The 18,851-nt window shown below is 41.9% G+C and overlaps 1 protein-coding gene across 1 annotated transcript in view; it reads left to right on the forward strand.

The window, feature by feature from the left end:
* Positions 1-17,180, forward strand: part of gucy2cb (guanylate cyclase 2Cb) — a gene marked incomplete at both ends in the record, with an annotated part of 33,569 nt that extends 16,389 nt beyond the window's left edge. The window contains 18 exons of the mRNA XM_079398527.1: positions 8-122; positions 256-337; positions 423-525; positions 630-692; positions 774-845; positions 967-1,071; positions 1,170-1,256; positions 1,713-1,845; positions 1,978-2,115; positions 5,902-5,993; positions 6,729-6,820; positions 6,992-7,147; positions 7,492-7,684; positions 7,799-7,973; positions 15,393-15,491; positions 16,507-16,601; positions 16,811-16,887; positions 16,982-17,180. Of these exons, the coding sequence (XP_079254653.1) occupies positions 8-122; positions 256-337; positions 423-525; positions 630-692; positions 774-845; positions 967-1,071; positions 1,170-1,256; positions 1,713-1,845; positions 1,978-2,115; positions 5,902-5,993; positions 6,729-6,820; positions 6,992-7,147; positions 7,492-7,684; positions 7,799-7,973; positions 15,393-15,491; positions 16,507-16,601; positions 16,811-16,887; positions 16,982-17,180 (2,076 nt within the window). The remainder of the gene's footprint in view (positions 1-7; positions 123-255; positions 338-422; positions 526-629; positions 693-773; positions 846-966; positions 1,072-1,169; positions 1,257-1,712; positions 1,846-1,977; positions 2,116-5,901; positions 5,994-6,728; positions 6,821-6,991; positions 7,148-7,491; positions 7,685-7,798; positions 7,974-15,392; positions 15,492-16,506; positions 16,602-16,810; positions 16,888-16,981) is intronic.
* Positions 17,181-18,851: the final 1,671 nt, after the last annotated feature.

The raw sequence follows: 18,851 nt of genomic DNA on the forward strand, positions 1-18,851 counted from the left end.
ACTTTAGTACAAGATTCTTTATGAGTTCAACACATCCACCAACTACACACAGCTAAAGGACAGCAATCCTTCCTTCATTTGGCCCCGTCTCCGTCTGCCTGAAGACCGGCCAGATCTCACAGGTAGAGGATTCCATAATTTTTCAAAATCATACTGTTTAAGTTTGATTTTATATTATGTATATTATGTAGCACCAAGTTTGATTGTATATTATGAAATAAATTGTTTATATAAAAACATTATTTATTTATTTAGACTTCCAAGCCAACATCATTGTCATAGTATTATGTACTGCTGTTGTGGGGATCATGGGTACACTTGCCTTCATCTTTTACTGGTTAGAGCGATATTTAAAAAAACTTTTATTCTATGAAATTGTATGTAACAAGATATTTACTATTGTTTATGTACATATTTTAAAGGCAAAATAGATATTACCATCTCATGCAAAAAAGATGGTCTCATATTTCCTCCGAGCTCATTGCGCCTTTAGAGTCGAATGAGTGGAATATGATCAGTCTGAAGGTAATGCACTGGCATCAAAGTTTATTATTTACTTTTATACTAAAATGTTATTAAAAACAAAATGTTTTTAAAATGTTACATATTGAATTATCTCTTGTCACTAGATTGAGGAAGACTCTACACAGAATAGTAGCTACATCCTACGCCGTGCACGTTATGATAAAAAGGTACTGTAAAAATTCTCACTTTATTATTTCACAAATTATTTCATTACTCTGAGTTTTTGTAGTAATGTTGTTTTTTTATAGATTGTTATCCTTAAGGAATTAAGGCTTACAGATGAAAGCTTCACTGAAAGACAGAGGATAGAGCTCAACGCGGTACTGGGACTTCATTCTCTTCACTGAGCAAAAAAACACTGACATTGAATCCTTTTAAGTTAAAAACTTTTAAGTAACTTTGTTGTTCACAACCAATATCATTATGCCACTTCCATTTCAGCTATTGAAAATTGATTATTACAACCTGACCAAATTTTATGGGACAGTCAAATTTGACAATGATTATTTTGGCGTGTTTGAATATGGAGAGAGAGGATCCCTTAGAGTGAGTATTACAATGAGCCTCATCTGATTACATTAAAGATCTCTTAAATTACGATTAAGGAGACAAACACTATAATATGTTTTTATTTATTCTTTTAGTATGCGCTCAATGATAAGATTTCATACCCAGAAGAGACCTTCATGGACTGGCAGTTTAAGATCTCTGTCATGTATGACATTGCAAAGGTAATGGAATGATACAGGTGTTTATAACTTCATTTAGAATGATTTATTGGTTGCATATAGCTGTGCCCAATCAGGAGAGAAATATGCACAGATCAAGCACAAGCATCTAAACAAATATGTTAGTGGGTATTGATGTGAATGGACAGGGGATGGGCCTTTTCACTTATTATGCATTATTAACGGTTTAAAGTTAAAATGCCCTAATGATAATTTAATGCTTTTTACAGATCTGCAGGTTTTGCTTCACAAAACATTAATTGATGGACTTGAGTCATGTTGATTGTGTATTATTTTCAGAAAATTTTCATTTTTGGGTGAACTATTCCATTATATTTAAAATGTATTTGTATATATGCTTTGCATATAGCTGTGCCTTAAGATAGGTTATATATTAATAGTTATGTATTTGTACTGTACTAACTTAGTTTCTCTCATGAACTCTTTGCCCTCCTGCAGGGCATGTCTTATCTCCATGCAAGCAACATTGCAGTCCACGGGCGTCTTAAATCGACTAACTGCGTGGTTGACAACCGTATGGTAGTGAAGATTGCAGACTTTGGCTTCAATACAATTCTCTCTCCCAGTAAAGGTGAAATGGTGGTATATTTTTATCATGGAAAAGAATCTCAGTTATTCCTACACTTTTATGTTAAGCAATAGTTATTTGGTTAACCATTTCCTTGTGTTAATTTCCCCATATTGGTGTTTCCGCTTGTCTCAGATCTGTGGACGGCCCCTGAACACTTGAGAAAGCAGGGGATCTCTCAGAAAGGAGATGTGTACAGTTTTGCTATCATTTCCCAGGAGATCATGATGAGAAAGTGCACATTCTATACAAGCGCCTGCTCTGATCGTACTGGTGAGAGAAAGATTTATAGAAAGCCTCATAAAAATACACATTCAACTGTGACACCTACTGGTGATTTCCCATCATGCATGCATTCATTGTTTATTCTACATGCGATATTTAATTTTTAAAGGATAGTTTAGCCTAAAATGAAAATTCTGAGCTCAATTATTTTGAGCTCATTGTCATGTGTCATGTTTCCCTCTTGTGTCCATATTTGGTTTGTTTCCTGTCCTTGTTAAGTGTGATTATTAGTTCATTTTTGTCCAGCTGTGTTTGTCTAATTATCTATGATTATCCCTTGTATTCAAGTCCTGTCTGGTCTACTCTTTACTCCCGGTGTTTCTGCGCTGCCTTGTCTTGCCCTGTTTGGATTTATTAAAGACTTTGATTTGAGTTTACTCCTCGTCTCATGTTCCTCGTTCCTCCCTGCTGTGTGCACCGTGACAGAGGACCAGACCTATACAGTAAGCGGCGCCCCTTCTCTGTTTTGTTTTGTTAGTTTTTTAAAGTTTTTTTTTTTTTTGGTTTGTTTCTGTTTGTCTGTCCTGCGGCATGAAAGTCGCTGCTCGTCCTCCTGCCATAGCCCGCGAATGCAGCGTGGGAGTTTGGTGGGATCACCGCAAGTCCGCGGCTCCCTCTAGCCCGCGGCCCGCCGTTTGCAGGGAGATCAACGCTGCTGTCAGCAGCTCTCCCAAGCACGCCGCCTGCAGTTCATGTGGCAAGCCCGCTGGCCGGCCACTGACTCCAGCCCAGGTCCCATGGATCTGTTACACACACCAAGTCCACACGTGTGTTTTTATGAAGATATAAGGTCCGTTTTATTTCAAGAACACTTTCAACACAGAGTTACACTCCGGGGAACATCAACAACACATGCTTATCCACCCGTCTCTCAATTACTCTCTCTTCAGGTTTTTCTTAATCTTGTGATTCTACACGTCTCCTATAAATCTCGTCTGCCAAGCTTCAGCTTAAAAGTCACAGACATAATTTATACATGCATACTATTGTGCAGATAGAGCATGAAAAGAACAGAAACATTAATTATAAATCACAAGACCTAAAAGAATGCAGAAAAATTAAATAACTGTGTAATTGTTTAAACACACTGACATTAAATCCAATAATAAATTTGTGGGGGGGTGGGACTCAAACCTTACAGATCCAGTCCAAATCATGACCAGGAGTGCCGTGCCATGTCCCCAGAGTCATGGATTTTAAGTCTTGTCGTGCCCACAGGAACCGTTTTAATCCATATTGTCTTGTCGGTTCATGGAGACTCGTCGGGGGCAGGCGGCTCCTCTTGTGGTGGCCTACCTCTCCTGTCGCGGAAGTGGTTGCTGACTCCTCGTCATGCCCAGAGGAAGCCTCAGCTTCCGAGCTTAGCCCAAGGAGGGCTTCCTGTTCCTGTGGGCTGTCCTGTTCTTGTTTGTTCCTGATACCCCGTAGCTGCCCCATGGAATTTTTTTTGGGGGGGGGGGTAGATGGGTTCCGGCTGGAGTAGCTGGGACGACGCCACTGCCACAAGGACCACCTGCCATGGCCTCCTGAGCTCACTGGGTCCAGCTTGTAGACGTCGCTGTTTCGTTTGACAGATCCTCCATCTTTCAGCAATCTCATCAGAAAACCTCTCTTGCTGGGAAAAGCAAATGATGGCACCTTCTGCCCTCTCAATGTCACCTGTTGTCAGTGACTGTCCACGGAGTGCCAATTTTTCCCTTTGCATCTTGGCATAAAGGTAGTCATTTCTTTGGCCTCCATTGTCATTGCCAATACTTTCGGAGGCTTCAAGAACCTTTCTCCTTTGGGACAAAGTTAGAAGCACGTCTCTGAGTCTGAGCATCTATGCCACAGATGTTCTCAGCTTCTTAAAATCTGAAAAGTAGCTTAAAAACACTTTTGTTGCATTCAGTGGACTATAGGAGACTAAGACATTCACCAGTAGGTCTTTCTTCACCTCAGGATCATCCACAGGGATCAAAGGTTGGTCCATGATTGTCTTAGGCCATTCCACTTCCCCCCTCAAGAGAAATTCTGGTCCCTTCAGCCACCGCTCGCATGCAAGGAATTCTTCAGCACTTAGACCCCTGGATACCTCATCTGCTGGATTCAGTCTTGTGCCAATATGCCTCCACTATGCAACATCTGTTTCATTTCTAATTACAGCCACCCTATTGGCCACAAACGTATGAAACCTCCTGGTCTCATTTCCAATATACTTTAAAACAGTTGTGCTGTCTGTCCAAAATACTGATGGGTGCAGATCAAGCTGCAGCTCCCTCTTCAGCATCTGGTTCACCTGGACGGCCAGGACAGCAGCAGTCATTTGGACCACTGCTCGGAGAAGACACAAGGTATGCTGGCATCCCAGTTGATGTTCAGCCTGCACATCTCCTGCAGCATCCTTTTAACAGGCAAAGTAAATGGTGCAAGAAAACCCAAAGGGTCATAGATAGACGATACCACAGACAATATGCCACGTCTTGTATGTGGGCGCTCTTCTATGGCTATCCTAAAGGTCAAAACGTCTGCATCTATACACCAATAAAGACCAAGAGCTGTTTCGACAGGACTTGCCTTTTGATCCAGATTAAGCCCCCTGGTGGTCTTGGAGCGTTGTGGCTCAGGAATACTGGTCAAGACTTCACTGCTGTTACTTGTCCACTTCAACAGGCAGAATCCTCCCTTTGCACAGACTTCAATCAATTCATGCACCATTTTTATGGCTTTGGCCTCTGATGACACAGACTTTAGACAATCATCCATATAAAAATATTGGGGTATTGTGTTCAGAACACTAGGTTCAAAGTTGTCTTTATAGTCTCGCACAATTCTCCGCAGTGCATAATTCGCACAACTGGGCGAAGACACAGCCCCAAAGGTTTGTCCTTTTTCTTTTCTCAGATCCACTTCTACGATCATTTCACTCCCTCTCTTATGCTTTTCAGGAATTTCATCTTCAACCTTGGTATTGTGTACAGTACTGATGTCCATCCAAGCAAGTTTTGCCTTTTCTGGTGGTGGACTTGCATCTGGACACTTTATAGTTGAAGGGTCTGTCTTTCTCTCCTGCTTTGTCCTTTTACTCTGTCTTTCAGGTAGACACTCTTGCTCCACCTTAGAAGGTGCCTCCTGAATTGTCAATAGTTTGTCCACAGTGGACAGAGATGACAGTATTTCCTCCTCAGCAGGTAGAGTAAGATGTTGATGTGCTTCCTGAACCATCAGTGGTTCAGCTACTGTTGGAGAGGAACGTGGTAATTTTTCACTTCATCAGGTGGAGAAAAATTGCCATATTTCCCCCTATTTGTGTAGAGGGTGTTGAGGAGCCACCTGAATCAACAAACTGTAGTGTGGGCAGAATTATACGTAATCGGCTAATGGTATATAGCTGATGCATAGAATTCCAAATACCAGCAGCAGTAATGCCAAAGAATTGTTTGAGTCTGCTCTTTTCAATGAATCATTTGACTCTTTTCACAAAACCTCTCTGAACAATTCGTTGACGACAGGGACGGTTCTCGTGTCTCACAGACTCATGGAACCGAGAATCAATTTTTTGAGCTTGTGAGCTGATACTGAATGAAGCAAGAGAAACTTTTGCCACGTTTAGCTAGCATGGTGTTTTGTTTAATATTTAAATTGATTATGTCATTCATTTACTCACCTTTTTGACTTGTGGTGTATGTTTAACAGAAGAATTCAGACAGATTTGGAAATTGTTTTCGGTTTAGGTGAACCATTCCTTTAACAGATCCACTTTTTTTTATTATTATTATTTATTTATTTTACCAGAGAAACTGGCCAGAGTGCAATTCCCTAGTATGACCTCCTCTTTCTTCAGACCTGACCTAAACTTTGAGAACACTAGTGAAAGAGAACAAGAGGTATGTCTGTGTGTATCTATGCATATCTTTGACTCGTACACATTGCTATTTGTACTAATGGCAGCCAAATAGTTATGCAAAGCAGCCAAAACATACAGGTAGTTGACATATAATAGCCTGCAGATGGAAATGTGCCATAAACACTCAGCTTTTATGATCTTATATTATTTGGAAGCTTGCTTGGAATATTTGTGCTTTTGGAAATTAATTTCCTCCCACCACAGGACCAATAAATTAGTTAGTTGAATTAGTTGATGGGTTACCCTTTTAAAAAATGGATGGAAAAAAAGTAACATGGGAAACACTTTATATTTGTTAACATTATTAATGCAACAACTAACATAAAAAAAAAAAAATATACAGCATTTATTAACCTTTGTTTGTTAGTTAATAAATATGTTCATGATAGTTCACAGTGTATTGACTCATGTTAACAAATACAATGTTTGATCTTAAAAATTTATTAGTAAATGTTGAGATTAACATTTAGATTATTAATGTTATAGAAGTATTGTTCATTCTTACTTCATGCTAACTAATGTGGTTAACTAATTAACTAACTAACAAATTAAAAACCGATTATAAAGTGTTACCCATTTTCTAGTATACTATATAAATTTTGATGTTGATAAAATATATACTTGTCATCTATTTCACGCAAGTCTTTTTTAGCTAAGTCAGGTAACAATCGGTCCCATATTACTTGGTTCTCTACGCAATAATCTGTTTCTCCAGGTGTGCATGCTGATCAGAAATTGTTGGGACGAAGACCCAGACAGAAGACCAGACTTTAAAAAGATAGAAAACACTCTATGGAAGATTGTCAGGTCACCTTTATATGCTTTTGTTCAACCAGTGAAATATCTTAGAGATATTGTAACCACACAGAACATGAAATGAACACATTAGACCATTAGACTGTATGAGGACCATCTAAAACACCCATTAAATAAAAATTCTCTCTCTAATAAATGATTTCCTTATTTGATTTTGAATAGTCTGGACAACCAGGAACATGAGAGCTACATGGAGAACCTGATCCGCCGGCTGCAGATGTATTCCCGTAACCTGGAGCGGCTGGTTGAGGAACGCACAGCTCTGTACAAGGCTGAGAGAGACAGAGCAGATTGCCTGAACTTCATGCTTCTGCCAGGGTCTGAACACAACTAACAGAAAAACACTGCAGAATCTTATTAGAGATGCACAATATATCAGTTACACATTGTTATTAGCCAGTATTGGTGAATTTTTAAAATGTACATGCTCTCTTTCCATATTTTTACATTTAGATTTCCATTGCTGTCATTTACTGCTCAATTTAGTTAATTGTAGCCTAATCTTTAGCAAAACTGTAAATTATTATAAATTTTTCACAGTGTAATTTTTTGATGCCTAAATGCATTTTTTTGTGTTTTATTATTATTTATACAAAATTGTATAGATTTTAATGTTACCACTGCCAGCTAATTAATCAAATCATTAACTCTCAATGTTTCAGGCCAGTTGTGCGCTCTCTAAAGGAAACAGGGAAAGTGGAACCTGAGCTCTTTGACGAGGTTACCATTTACTTCAGTGACATTGTGGGTTTCACCACACTGTGCCACTTCAGTACACCCATGGAAGTAGTGGACATGCTCAATGACATCTACAAAAACTTCGACAGCATCCTTGACAATCATGATGTCTATAAGGTATTTCAGGCAAATGAACAGTGGGTTTTATTCACTATAGTACTAGAAATCCAGTAATTCCAAAAAACTCCAGTAATTCCAAAAAAAAAAACAGTAATTGTGTATCTCTTTCAGGTGGAGACGATTGGTGACGCATACATGGTGGTGTCTGGTCTTCCTCGACGCAATGGGAACAGGCATGCAAAGGATATCTGCTGCATGGCACTGGACATCCTGTCCTTCATGGGAACATTTCAGTTACAGCATCTGCCTGGGATACCCATGTGGATCCGCATCGGTGTGCATTCAGGTAACGGCCAGTCGTTCATTGTACTCTGTTCTTATAAACTGATAGTTTAAGTTCCCTTCCAGGAACTCGAGCTGCGTCGACGACGCCATGGGAGCACGTGCGGCGGAGCCGGCATTTGCTTTTTGTCACTCAGCAATCACCTCTCTGTCTGTGTGTATTGTCCTTGCCTGTTGTGAGTCTTATTTAGTGTTGTCTGTCTCAAAAAAAGAACACATTATAAGCTCCACTTTATTATGGCGACAGGTGCTCAAAAAGTAAAGCACTTGGGCGACAGCAGATCGCATTTCAGACCGTGTGTTCCCCCTTGCAGGCGTTACATCACTGCGGGGGATACTCACGATCTGTGTGTGGTCTGCTTGGGAGCGAGTCACGCTGAGTCGGCTCTCTCGGAAGACCAGTCTGCCAACCCTGCCAGGGTTTCAGGGCGCAGCTGGCTCCAGTGAGCAGTGTTCTCAGGTTCTTCCGCCTCAAAGTGTAGCGGAGCTGAGAAGCTCGCCTCCCCTGCGGGGGTCTCGAGAGCTCCTCATGCCAGCAGCTCTGAGTACATCAGAGGCCAGTCTCGAGAGACTGGTTCCCTTAGTAGACCATCTGGCAGCGTGGAAACTACTGCCAGATGTATCTCAGTGGGTCCTGCGCACTGTAGAGAAAGGCTATCGTATTCAGTTCAGCACTCCGCCGCCGCCTTTCAACGGGGTGGTTCCCACGTGTGTGGGCCCCGAGCAGGCTCTGATCATGGAACAGGAAGTAGACACTCTCTTGAGGAAGGAGGCCATCGAGGTGGTCCCTCCTCACGAAAGAGAGTCCGGGTTCTACAGCCGGTACTTCATTGTTCCAAAGAAGGATGGAGGGCTCCCATTTTAGATCTGCATCAGTTGAACCGCTCAGTCAGGCGACTGAAGTTCAGGATGCTTACACTCAAAGAGATCGTGTCTCAGGTCAAGTCCGAGGACTGGTTTGTCACGATAGATCTAAAAGACGCATTCTTCCACGTCTCCATCCTTCCCACTCACAGGAAGTTCCTGAGGTTTGCTTTTGGGGGCAAAGCTTACCAATATCGGGTCCTTCCTTTCGGCCTGGCACTCTGCTCAGATCGACTCGATCCTCACCTCAGTCAAGAGAGTGAAAGGGGCTCATGGCAGCTGCGTCCAACGTGATATCTTTTGGCCTGCTGTACATGAGACCCCTACAGTGGTGGCTCAAGACCAAGTGGTTCTCCCCGAGGGGAAACCCACTTTGCATGATCAAGGTCATTTGGCGATGCCTACGTGCCTTAGACATGTGGAGCCAAGCTTGGTTCTTGTCTCAGGGCCTGGTGTTGGGAGCTCCTGGTCGCCGCGTAATGCTAGCGATGGACGCATCCCTCACCGTTTGGGGAGCGGTCATGAGTGGCCACCCTGCCCGTGGTCTGTGGAGCGGTCGCCATCTAACGTGGCATATCAACTGTTTGGAAATGTTGGCCGTGTTTCGTGCACTCAAGCACTTTCTCCCAGACCTGAGAGATCACCATGTGTTGGTGCGCACCGACAGCACAGCGGTGGTCTCTTAGGTCTGCGTTCTCGTACCTTATACAAGCTGGCGCACCAGATCCTTGTGTGGTCCCAGGGCAAATTTTGCTCGCTGAGAGCCATCTATATCCCTGGGTATCTCAATGTGGGAGCAGACATCCTGTCGAGGCAGGGGCCGAGGCCCGGGGAATGGATGCTTCACCCCGAGGTGGTGAAGCAGATATGGGGAGTGTTTGGCCAGGCTCAGGTGGACCTTTTTGCGACTCAGGATACAGCGCAATGTCCCCTCTGGTTCTCTCTAGTTCCTCCAGCTCCTCTGGGACTGGACGCTATGGTACAGGCTTGGCCGAGGATTCGTCTGTACGCTTTTCCCCCGATTGCTCTGCTCCCGAGAGTTCTGGCGAGAGTGCGCCAGGATGAGGTCAGCTTACAGCTAGTAGCACCGTTCTGGCCGGGCCGAGTATGGTTCTCGCACCTGATTTCTCTCCTCGACGGCTCCCTGTGGGAGATTCCTGTCAGGAGAGATCTCCTCTCACAGGCGGGGGGCACTATCTTTCACCCCCGCCCGGAGTTGTGGAAGCTGTGAGTGTGGCCTCTGAGGGGGCGCAGCTCGTAGCTTCCGGTCTCTCAACCAGTGCTGTGCTGGAGTTCCTGCAGGCCCGTTTCTCCGCAGGGGTAACCCACTCCACCTTGAAGGCTTACGTGGCGGCTTTTTCGGCCTACCACGCCCCGCTCGGGGGCCAGACAGTGGGTAATCACCCCCTGGTTACACGTTTCCCCCGCGGTGCGCTGAGGCCTCCAGTACGATCCCGTGTCCCTACCTGGGACCTGGCTGTGGTTTTAGAAGCCTCTCTGTAAGCCTCCATTTGAGCCCATTGAAGAGATCTCTGATCGTCTTCTCACCTTAAAAACTACCTTTCTCTTGGCGATTTCTTCTCTTAAGAGAGTTGGGGATTTACAGGCCCTTTCAGTGGCCCCGTCATTTCTCGACTTTGCGCCCGGTCTGGCCAAAGTGTTCCTCTACCCTCGGGCAGGTTATATCCCTAAAGTCCCTTCTTCTATACCATGGCCTGTCGTGCTACAGGCATTCAGTCCTCCTCCCTTCCGGGAGCCCGACCAGCGGAAGCGTAATTGTATGTGTCCAGTTCGAGTACTGGACGCATACGTCCACAGAGCTGCCCTGTGGAGAAAAACGGACCAATTGCTGGTTTGCTTCGGCCCTCCTAAGCGGGGTCTGCCTGCTTCTAAGCAGACCCTTAGCAGGTGGATTGTGGATGCTGTTTCTCTTGCTTATGAGTCTTCCGGTCTCCCCTCGTCCATGGGGGTTAAGGCTCACTCTACCCGGGGTATGGTGGCCTCTAAGGCCTTTCTGGCAGGTGTTCCTGTGCAGGACATCTGCAACGCTGCGGGGTGGTCCACACCCCTTACTTTCGTCCGCTTCTATGGCCTGGATCTGCAGGCCACTCCAGGCTCTTCTGTTCTTTCGCCCTTGTAGTGCTCCTGAGGGATACACACAGGGCAGGGACTTGGAAGTCTGGTGGCGTGGGCATCTCGTTCCTGTAGCGTCGTCGACGCAGCTCGAGTTCCTGGAAGGGAACGTCTCAGGTTACGTACGTAACCCTGGTTCCCTGAAGGGAACGAGACGCTGCGTCTCGAGGCCATACTTCCTGCATCCCTGCGGGCGCTTGCTTCATTCCTGGAAGCAAACGCCGGCTCCGCCACATGTGCTTTTATGCTTCCCGGTCCGTGACGTCACCCGCCTATGGCGTCTCGCCCTTTCATTACACTCTAGTTCAGAGCGCGATCACGCTGAAGGCGCTCCCGTAGCGTCGTCGACGCAGTGTCTCGTTCCCATCAGGGAACCAGGGTTACGTACGTAACCTGAGATGTTTTCCAATATTGTAGAGGGCATTTCTTAAAGGCACAGCAGCAAAAAAGTAGTTATCATCAGTGACCCAGAACAGTCTTGGTTCAAACATCTTATATTGTTTTACACTAGATTTCCTGCTCATAATGTAAATTAGGATTCCTTTTAAATGTGAATTAAGAACAACTAAGTGATAACATTCCATTTCTTATCACTTGGTTATAGATGTGATCACTCAAATGGAAATGTGACAGGATCTCTGAACACAAAAGAAGATATTTTGAAGAATGTTGCTCATAGCCATTGACTTTTATATTTTTATGAAGTCATTGGCTACCAGCAAGTGTTCGCTTATCCAAAAATTCTTCACACTATCTTTATTCTCCACAAGAAAGAAACTCATACAGGTTTGGAATAACTTGAGGCAGAGTAAATGATGACAAAATTTTATTTTTTTGGTGAACTATCCCTTTAAGCTGTCTTACGGAATTAGCTTATTCTAACACTTGCCTTGGAGTGGACTCTGGGTCAGGGCTGTGTTTAATTTCTTTCACCAGAGAGAGAGTGGAAAATAGTTCTGAAAAATAAAATTATTTTTGGTGGAAAAATTAAGTAGACCTCTGGAAGAGTCCAGAGTTCTACCAACATGTGAACTTTGCAACAAGGGGAAACAACACACTGGACTTTGTTTACACAACAGTAAAGAACTCTTACAAGGCTGTACCCCGCCCCCACCTCGGGTACTCAGACCTAGAGCCCTGCACAGGCCTCAAATTTAGGCCCTAGCCCGGCCCTGGCCCGAGACGCTCAGGCCCTAGCCCGGCCCACGTCCGACAGCTTATCAGAATTAACGGCCCGAGTCCGACCCGAGCCCGTCTTTTTTTCCCTCTTCTCCTAAAACAGTTTATACTACTGTTTCAGCTATTACAATAGTTCAGTTTTGTGTGTAATGGCAAAATTATTATATTTTGTTTTTTATTAAGTTAATTTAGAAAAAGTTTGGAGCATTTTTGTTCGTTAAATAGACTATACTTTTTTTAAGTAACGACCAAGCGGCAAGCGGCAAGCGGCAAGCAGCATGAGCTGATCATAGCCTATGTTTGATCAATTTAGCCTTCTCATATCATCACGACTTGCCTAAAATAAAATCTATAGATATACTAAAACAGTTCAAGCATATAACAATGTTTAAACATTAAACCTGCGCTATAGTAATAATGTACGCTAGCGCTAGCCTATATCTAAGTTTGTGCGGAGAGTGGAAGCTAAAGCGCGCTCTGCAGGACATGGAGGCACCAGCTTTGGATTGTTTTCAGTGGAAACTAATTAAAATAGCCTACGCCGTCATTTTTTTTTTTTTGATAAAGGTAAGAGTAATACATCATTCGTACCTGTAAAGGGTATACTTGTATTTGTGTGCACTCACAATACCAACAAAAGGTTGTTCTTTTTTAAAACAAAGAAAACAAACATGCTTTTTGCCGTCTTGAACAGGAGCGCTTCACAAAAAGGAACCGAAGCGGAGCGAATGCATGCCTCACAGACATGATAAATGTATCTATAGAAAGCTTTAAATGATCACTTAACGAAATAAAAATAAATCGAAAACAAAAACTCTTTTATTATAATCTTAATCATAATCAGTAAAGATGCATTGCTCTCTAAAGGCGCGTCTAATGAGGAGACGGTGAGTCAGGATCAGCAACTTCATCCTTGCGACACAGACTCAGAAAACATTAGTTTATTAGTAAATAATTCAAATATCTCCTTACTATTTCCCGCAGACACATTCATGGTTATGTTTGCTGGGGTTTTGCAGCAAGCTTTAGCCTATTGCATGCATTTGAACGCAGAACTATTCAGCTGCTGCTGCTGCGGGACACTAAACACCATCGAGCTGCTCTCAGTCGCGGCACGGTCTCCTGTTGTTTCCACCAGCGTGGCAATTTTTTTCATCACTAATCGATAGACGTCTACAATATAAAATAAGGAGAAACCCAAAACAGGCCCGATGCCCGGCCCGCCTCTGAACTATGACGTGGAAATTGGCCCGAAGCCCGGCCCTAGAGGCGTAAAAAAGTCGGGGACCGTCGGGCCCGGGCCGAAATGCAGGGCTCTACTCAGACCACATCACTGTTATGCTAATCCCAGCATATAGACCACTTCTCAAACTCGCCAAACCGGTTCAAAAGCAGATAACAGTATGGCCAGACAATGCCACCTCAGCACTGCAGTACTGCTTCCAGGACACAGACTGGAACACATTTAAAGAGGCAACCACCGCTCTACGGACGATGCAATTTCCTCCACCCTCCACCTGGCTCTTACCCACCTAGAAAATAAAGATAAAGTTAGAATGTAAAATAAAGATGTTAGAATGCTGTTCATTGACTTCAGCTTGGCATTCAACACCATAATCCCACAACAGCTCATAAATAAACTAAACCTGCTGGGCCTTAACAATTCCCTGTGTAATTGGATCCTGGACTTTCTAACCGGAAGACCTCAGTCAGTCCGTGTCGGCCACAACACCTTGAGCTCTACCACACTGAGCACAGGGGCCCCACAAGGCTGTGTGCTCAGACCGCTGCTCTTCACACTGCTGACCCACGACTGCATTGCCAAGTTCAGCTCCAACCACATCATCAAGTTTGCTGATGACACAACAGTGGTAGGTCTCATCAGCAACAACGATGAAACGCACTACAGAGAGGATGTGGCACAGCTGGCTGAATGGTGTGGCACTAACAATCTGTCCCACAATGTGGAGAAGACAAAGGAGGTTGTGATGGACTTCAGAAGAAGCTCCATTGACCACCCCCCACTGACCATCGACAGCTCGACTGTGGAGAGAGTCAGCAGCACTAAATTCCTGGGGGTGCACATCACAGAGGATCTCACCTGGACCACCAACACCATGTCACTCTCCAAAAAGGCACAACAGCGCCTACATTTTCTCCGCCGGCTGAAAAGAGCAAGTCTCCCTCCACCCATCCTCACCACATTCTACAGAGGCACCATTGAGAGTGTGCTGACCAGCTGCATCACTGTCTGGTACGGGAACTGCAGTGCTGCTGACCGCAAGACCCACCAGCGGACAGTGAACACAGCTGCAAAGATCATCGGTGCCCCTCTCCCCTCCATCCTGGACATTTTCCTTACACGATGCTGTTGGTTTTGCTGGAGCATCGTGTAAGGAAAATGTCATAGCCTATGACTCCACCCATCCCTCCCACAGTCTCTTTCAGCTCCTACCATCAGGAAGACGGTACCGGAGCATCAGAGCCCGCTCCGCCAGACTGCTCAACAGCTTTTTCACCCAGGTTGTGAGAGCCCTGAACTCAAACCACCCCACCCCCCTCTGAAACCCCATGCAAACCCCTACCTGCTGAAACATGGACCACCCCCCACCCCAAACACTAAACCCCAACCCCCACCCCCAACCTTACCACACCAAAGAAAAAAACTGTATGGAACTTTTTTTTGTGCAATTCGAAGTGTGCTACACACAGGTGAGTGGGCCTGTACAAACCACCTGTAGTAACACACTCTCTTCTATGTGCACTAGACACTTTACACACACTGCTGCATGTACACAATCCCACAAAAGACTCATCAATATATGTATGTATGTTTACATGCTCAGGCACTACAAGTCATCCTGCACTGTTCCCCAACCAGCTGTTTGACTCAAAATGTCTCTCTTTGCACATGTACAGTATTTGTGAAGCATTCGTATAGTTTGTATTTTTTATCTTCTATTTTTTAGTTTGTATAGGGTAAATACTTATATATATATATATATATATATATATATATAGTATACTTATAGTTAAATCTGTCAGTAGGCTAGTTGTGTATAGGTTTATAGTGTTTTTTTACTTCATTGTTGTATGTCTGTATTTATGTAGCACCGTGGTCCTGCGAGGCACGACATTTCGTTCCACTGTATGTCCCCGCATGTAGCGGAATGACAATAAAGCTCAACTTGAACTTGAAAATGAATAAAAACCCATAGTTTGTAATATGTCTGTCTAATGTGCACAGGGCCATGTGCTGCTGGTGTAGTCGGAATTAAAATGCCAAGATATTGCCTGTTTGGAGACACTGTGAACACAGCATCTCGTATGGAGTCCACAGGTCTACGTGAGTAGTGCTGCAGTTATTTTGAACTTTCTATTCATCAAAGTATCCTGATTTCCACAAATAGATTAAGCAGCACAACAGTTTTCAACACTGATAATAAGAGATAAATAAAAAAGAATATCTGCAAAAGGTAGTAACTCACCCAAAACATTTAATTCATGCTTCAAAACCTAGTTATTGTGTCAGTGACTTGGCCAATGCCACCAAAATGAAAAGCGTTTATGTAATTGTGCGAGCCACAAAGGCTTTTTTTCACCATGGGAATATGTTATATTCAAATTTCATTTTGCTATATGCATTTTACTGAGCATAGCATTTTATATTCATATTTCAACAGTAGGTAAAAATGTATTCAGAAAAGTCAACACTGTAGTACACAAAAAGGAAATGAAGATTTTTACTTATACAGTACATTTATTTTTATAGAAATGTTACAAGTAAACTGAAATTTCACCATTGCTTATTTATTTTTACACTCTGTTGTCTTCCCCTAAGAACACCACCACACATTCTTACATATCTTCCTTGCTCTTCCACAACAAGCAACTGTGAATGTTCATAGTTTACACGTAACACAAATGTACTGTACAAATATACATGTATTTATACAGCACTGCTGCTCTTTAGGCTTGTGATGTTCATCCTCGTTAAAAATGGTAGTGATTGTGCTGGGCAAACTCTCTCTCTCTCTCTCTCTCTCTCTATATATATAAATATTTCTAAACTTGATTGATTGGCAAGATTGTGATCCCCATTTCATTTCAATGGCAAGTAGGGTTACAAAGGGGCAGAAATTTGCCAATGAATTTGTGGAAACTTTCCAACAGTTTGAAAGAAAAATTGAGAAAAACTGTAAAATGTATCAATCTTAGATTTAACTTAATGTTTTTTTTTTAAGTGAAACTTAAGTGGTACTGTAAATCTGTTCTCCATCTTTCCCCAACCAAAGCATTGTGGGAAATCCCTCTACTGCTATTCTGTATTTTATTCTACGTTGATTTTTTTTTCACCCCAGCACTCCGAATTCATGCGAGTCAGTCAACTATCAACATTCTCCAACGCACAGACTGCAAGTTTGAGTATGAAAAGAGAGGAGAAACTTACTTAAAGGTGTGATTATTGTCTCTCACTTTTGTAAAGATAGTGATTTCACAATATTTTAATGATTGTTCTCATCAGTGTTATTTTAGTATTATTTACACTATTATGATATTTATTAATAGTTTGAATTAGCTTTTTATATTTTGTTTTAATTTTTAAATATTAAATGAAATTAGTTTGTTTTACAATAATAGCATTGGTTCTCATATACACTACAGGGTAAAGGAAAAGAAACAACATACTGGTTGACGGGAGTTACAGGGCAAAATTACAATCTGCCAACACCTCCAACAGCGTGAGTTTAACATTTTATGATTTATATCAATCCTCATAACTTGATTGTGAATTCATTACTTAGATTTCATTATTGGGAACTCTCTTCCTGGCAGGGAAAACTTCCAGAATCTGCAGCAGCACCTGTCTCAAATGATAAAAACATGTCTAAATAAGCGGCCCTCCAGCTTGTGGAAGAGAAAGACCCTTTCAGCACGTCACAGGAAGCTCAGTGTGGAAGTGGAAATGGATTGCACCAAGCAGCCAGAGTATCTCCACCTGGCCACCGGTGACAGTTTTAGCACATACCTGTAAATTCAACGCTAAACATTAAACTAAAACACTGCCACGTGCACCTGGACCAAAAACCCTTTTTTGCTAACAGAACTGGATTTCACTGTAAATCACTGCAAAATATAAATACTGTATATTTGGATTTATTATTATAGTTATCTAACATTATTAGTTGTTTTTAAGTGTTGTAGAACTTAGGTTCTTTCCAAAAAACTTCTATTTGTCCTTCTTAAACTACTCTGACACAGCAATAAGCTAATTTTAAATGCAACTGCATTAATACGTTTCACCATGCAGCGATATTAAACACTGTGCAACAAACTGCAGTATATCTGACATTATTCAGTGACTGTTCTTGGAGCATGTGAGTGTAACAGCATGCTTCATACATTAGATATTTAATTTTCATGTAAATATTATACTAAACATGATAAACGCTTAAGACACACCGCAGAATATTTTTTGAAAAAGAAACTCTAAACTTTATTGAAATCATTTTGATAACTATTTACACTGCAATGCTGCTTGGACATCTACTTCATGATTGTTTTCTGTGCTAAAAGTTATTAACATTAATGCAATTTTCTTTGGCATACATACACTACTAAGGGTCTGTGCCCCGTTGCAACAAAACCCTTTATGTTCAGAAAGCCATTAATAATTATTACCAAACATTTTCTTAACTTGAGGGGTTTGTTTGAACAGGCAGATGTGCTTTCAGTGCTAATCAAAACTTATTAATTATGCAATATGTATGAATTAATGTACATAATTATACATCTAAAATACATGTATAAAGTGAAATAAATCAATTTCAATTCATTTAAACACCAAGAAAAATAAATTAAGCCAATACACATCCCATATTTAATAAATAAATATAATTTGAGAGCTCAGAGCGGAAGTATGGTATAAACAATGCACATAAATATAACATTTGACAAAAACAATATAAAGCGGGTGGGAAAAGAAAAAGACTTCATTTTGATGACACTGACATTTTTTTTTTTTTTGACTGGAAAATGTAAAATACATGTAACAAAGGCATAAAAAAATAAAATGAACATTGTGTGCCTACCGAATAAAATTCAATATAAACCATAACATTACCTGTGCCCTGACAAGTAACATAATCTGACATTAGACCAAAATAAATACAGATGAATGGCACGGTATGATTATAAAAAAGGGTATATAAAAGGATGCTATTAACACATAAAAGATGCACTTTAAAACTAAAACATACTTCTGAAATTCAGTGCAGTGATAAGATTTGTTCAACACACCAGTACAAATTTAAAGAGATTAATACTGACACTGACACACTAGTAAGATATGTGTTGTATCAAAACTTTAGCTGCTTCTACATCAGTTTACACAGTAAGAGTTTGATATCTTTGTTACTATTCTGTGTCTAGAAACAATTATGCTCCCAGTTCTGGAACATACCAGTAGCTGATGGGGACAGAATAAGAATTGATTGATCCAGTAACGCACAGAGCTACAAAATTGTGTTTGCAAACACCTCTTTCCTCTGTATAAATGCAGTTATAATAAGAGGTCTTGTTGCGATTACAAACAGATTAAATGTTTACAAAAAGACAATGATAATGCTGTCATCAAACATGACAAATAATCAAAATTATTTGTTTCTAAACACTTAACTCACATTTAAAAATGAATTTTACTGCA

This window comes from Barbus barbus (genome assembly GCF_936440315.1).
Source record: "Barbus barbus genome assembly, chromosome: 38".
NCBI lineage: Eukaryota > Metazoa > Chordata > Actinopteri > Cypriniformes > Cyprinidae > Barbus > Barbus barbus.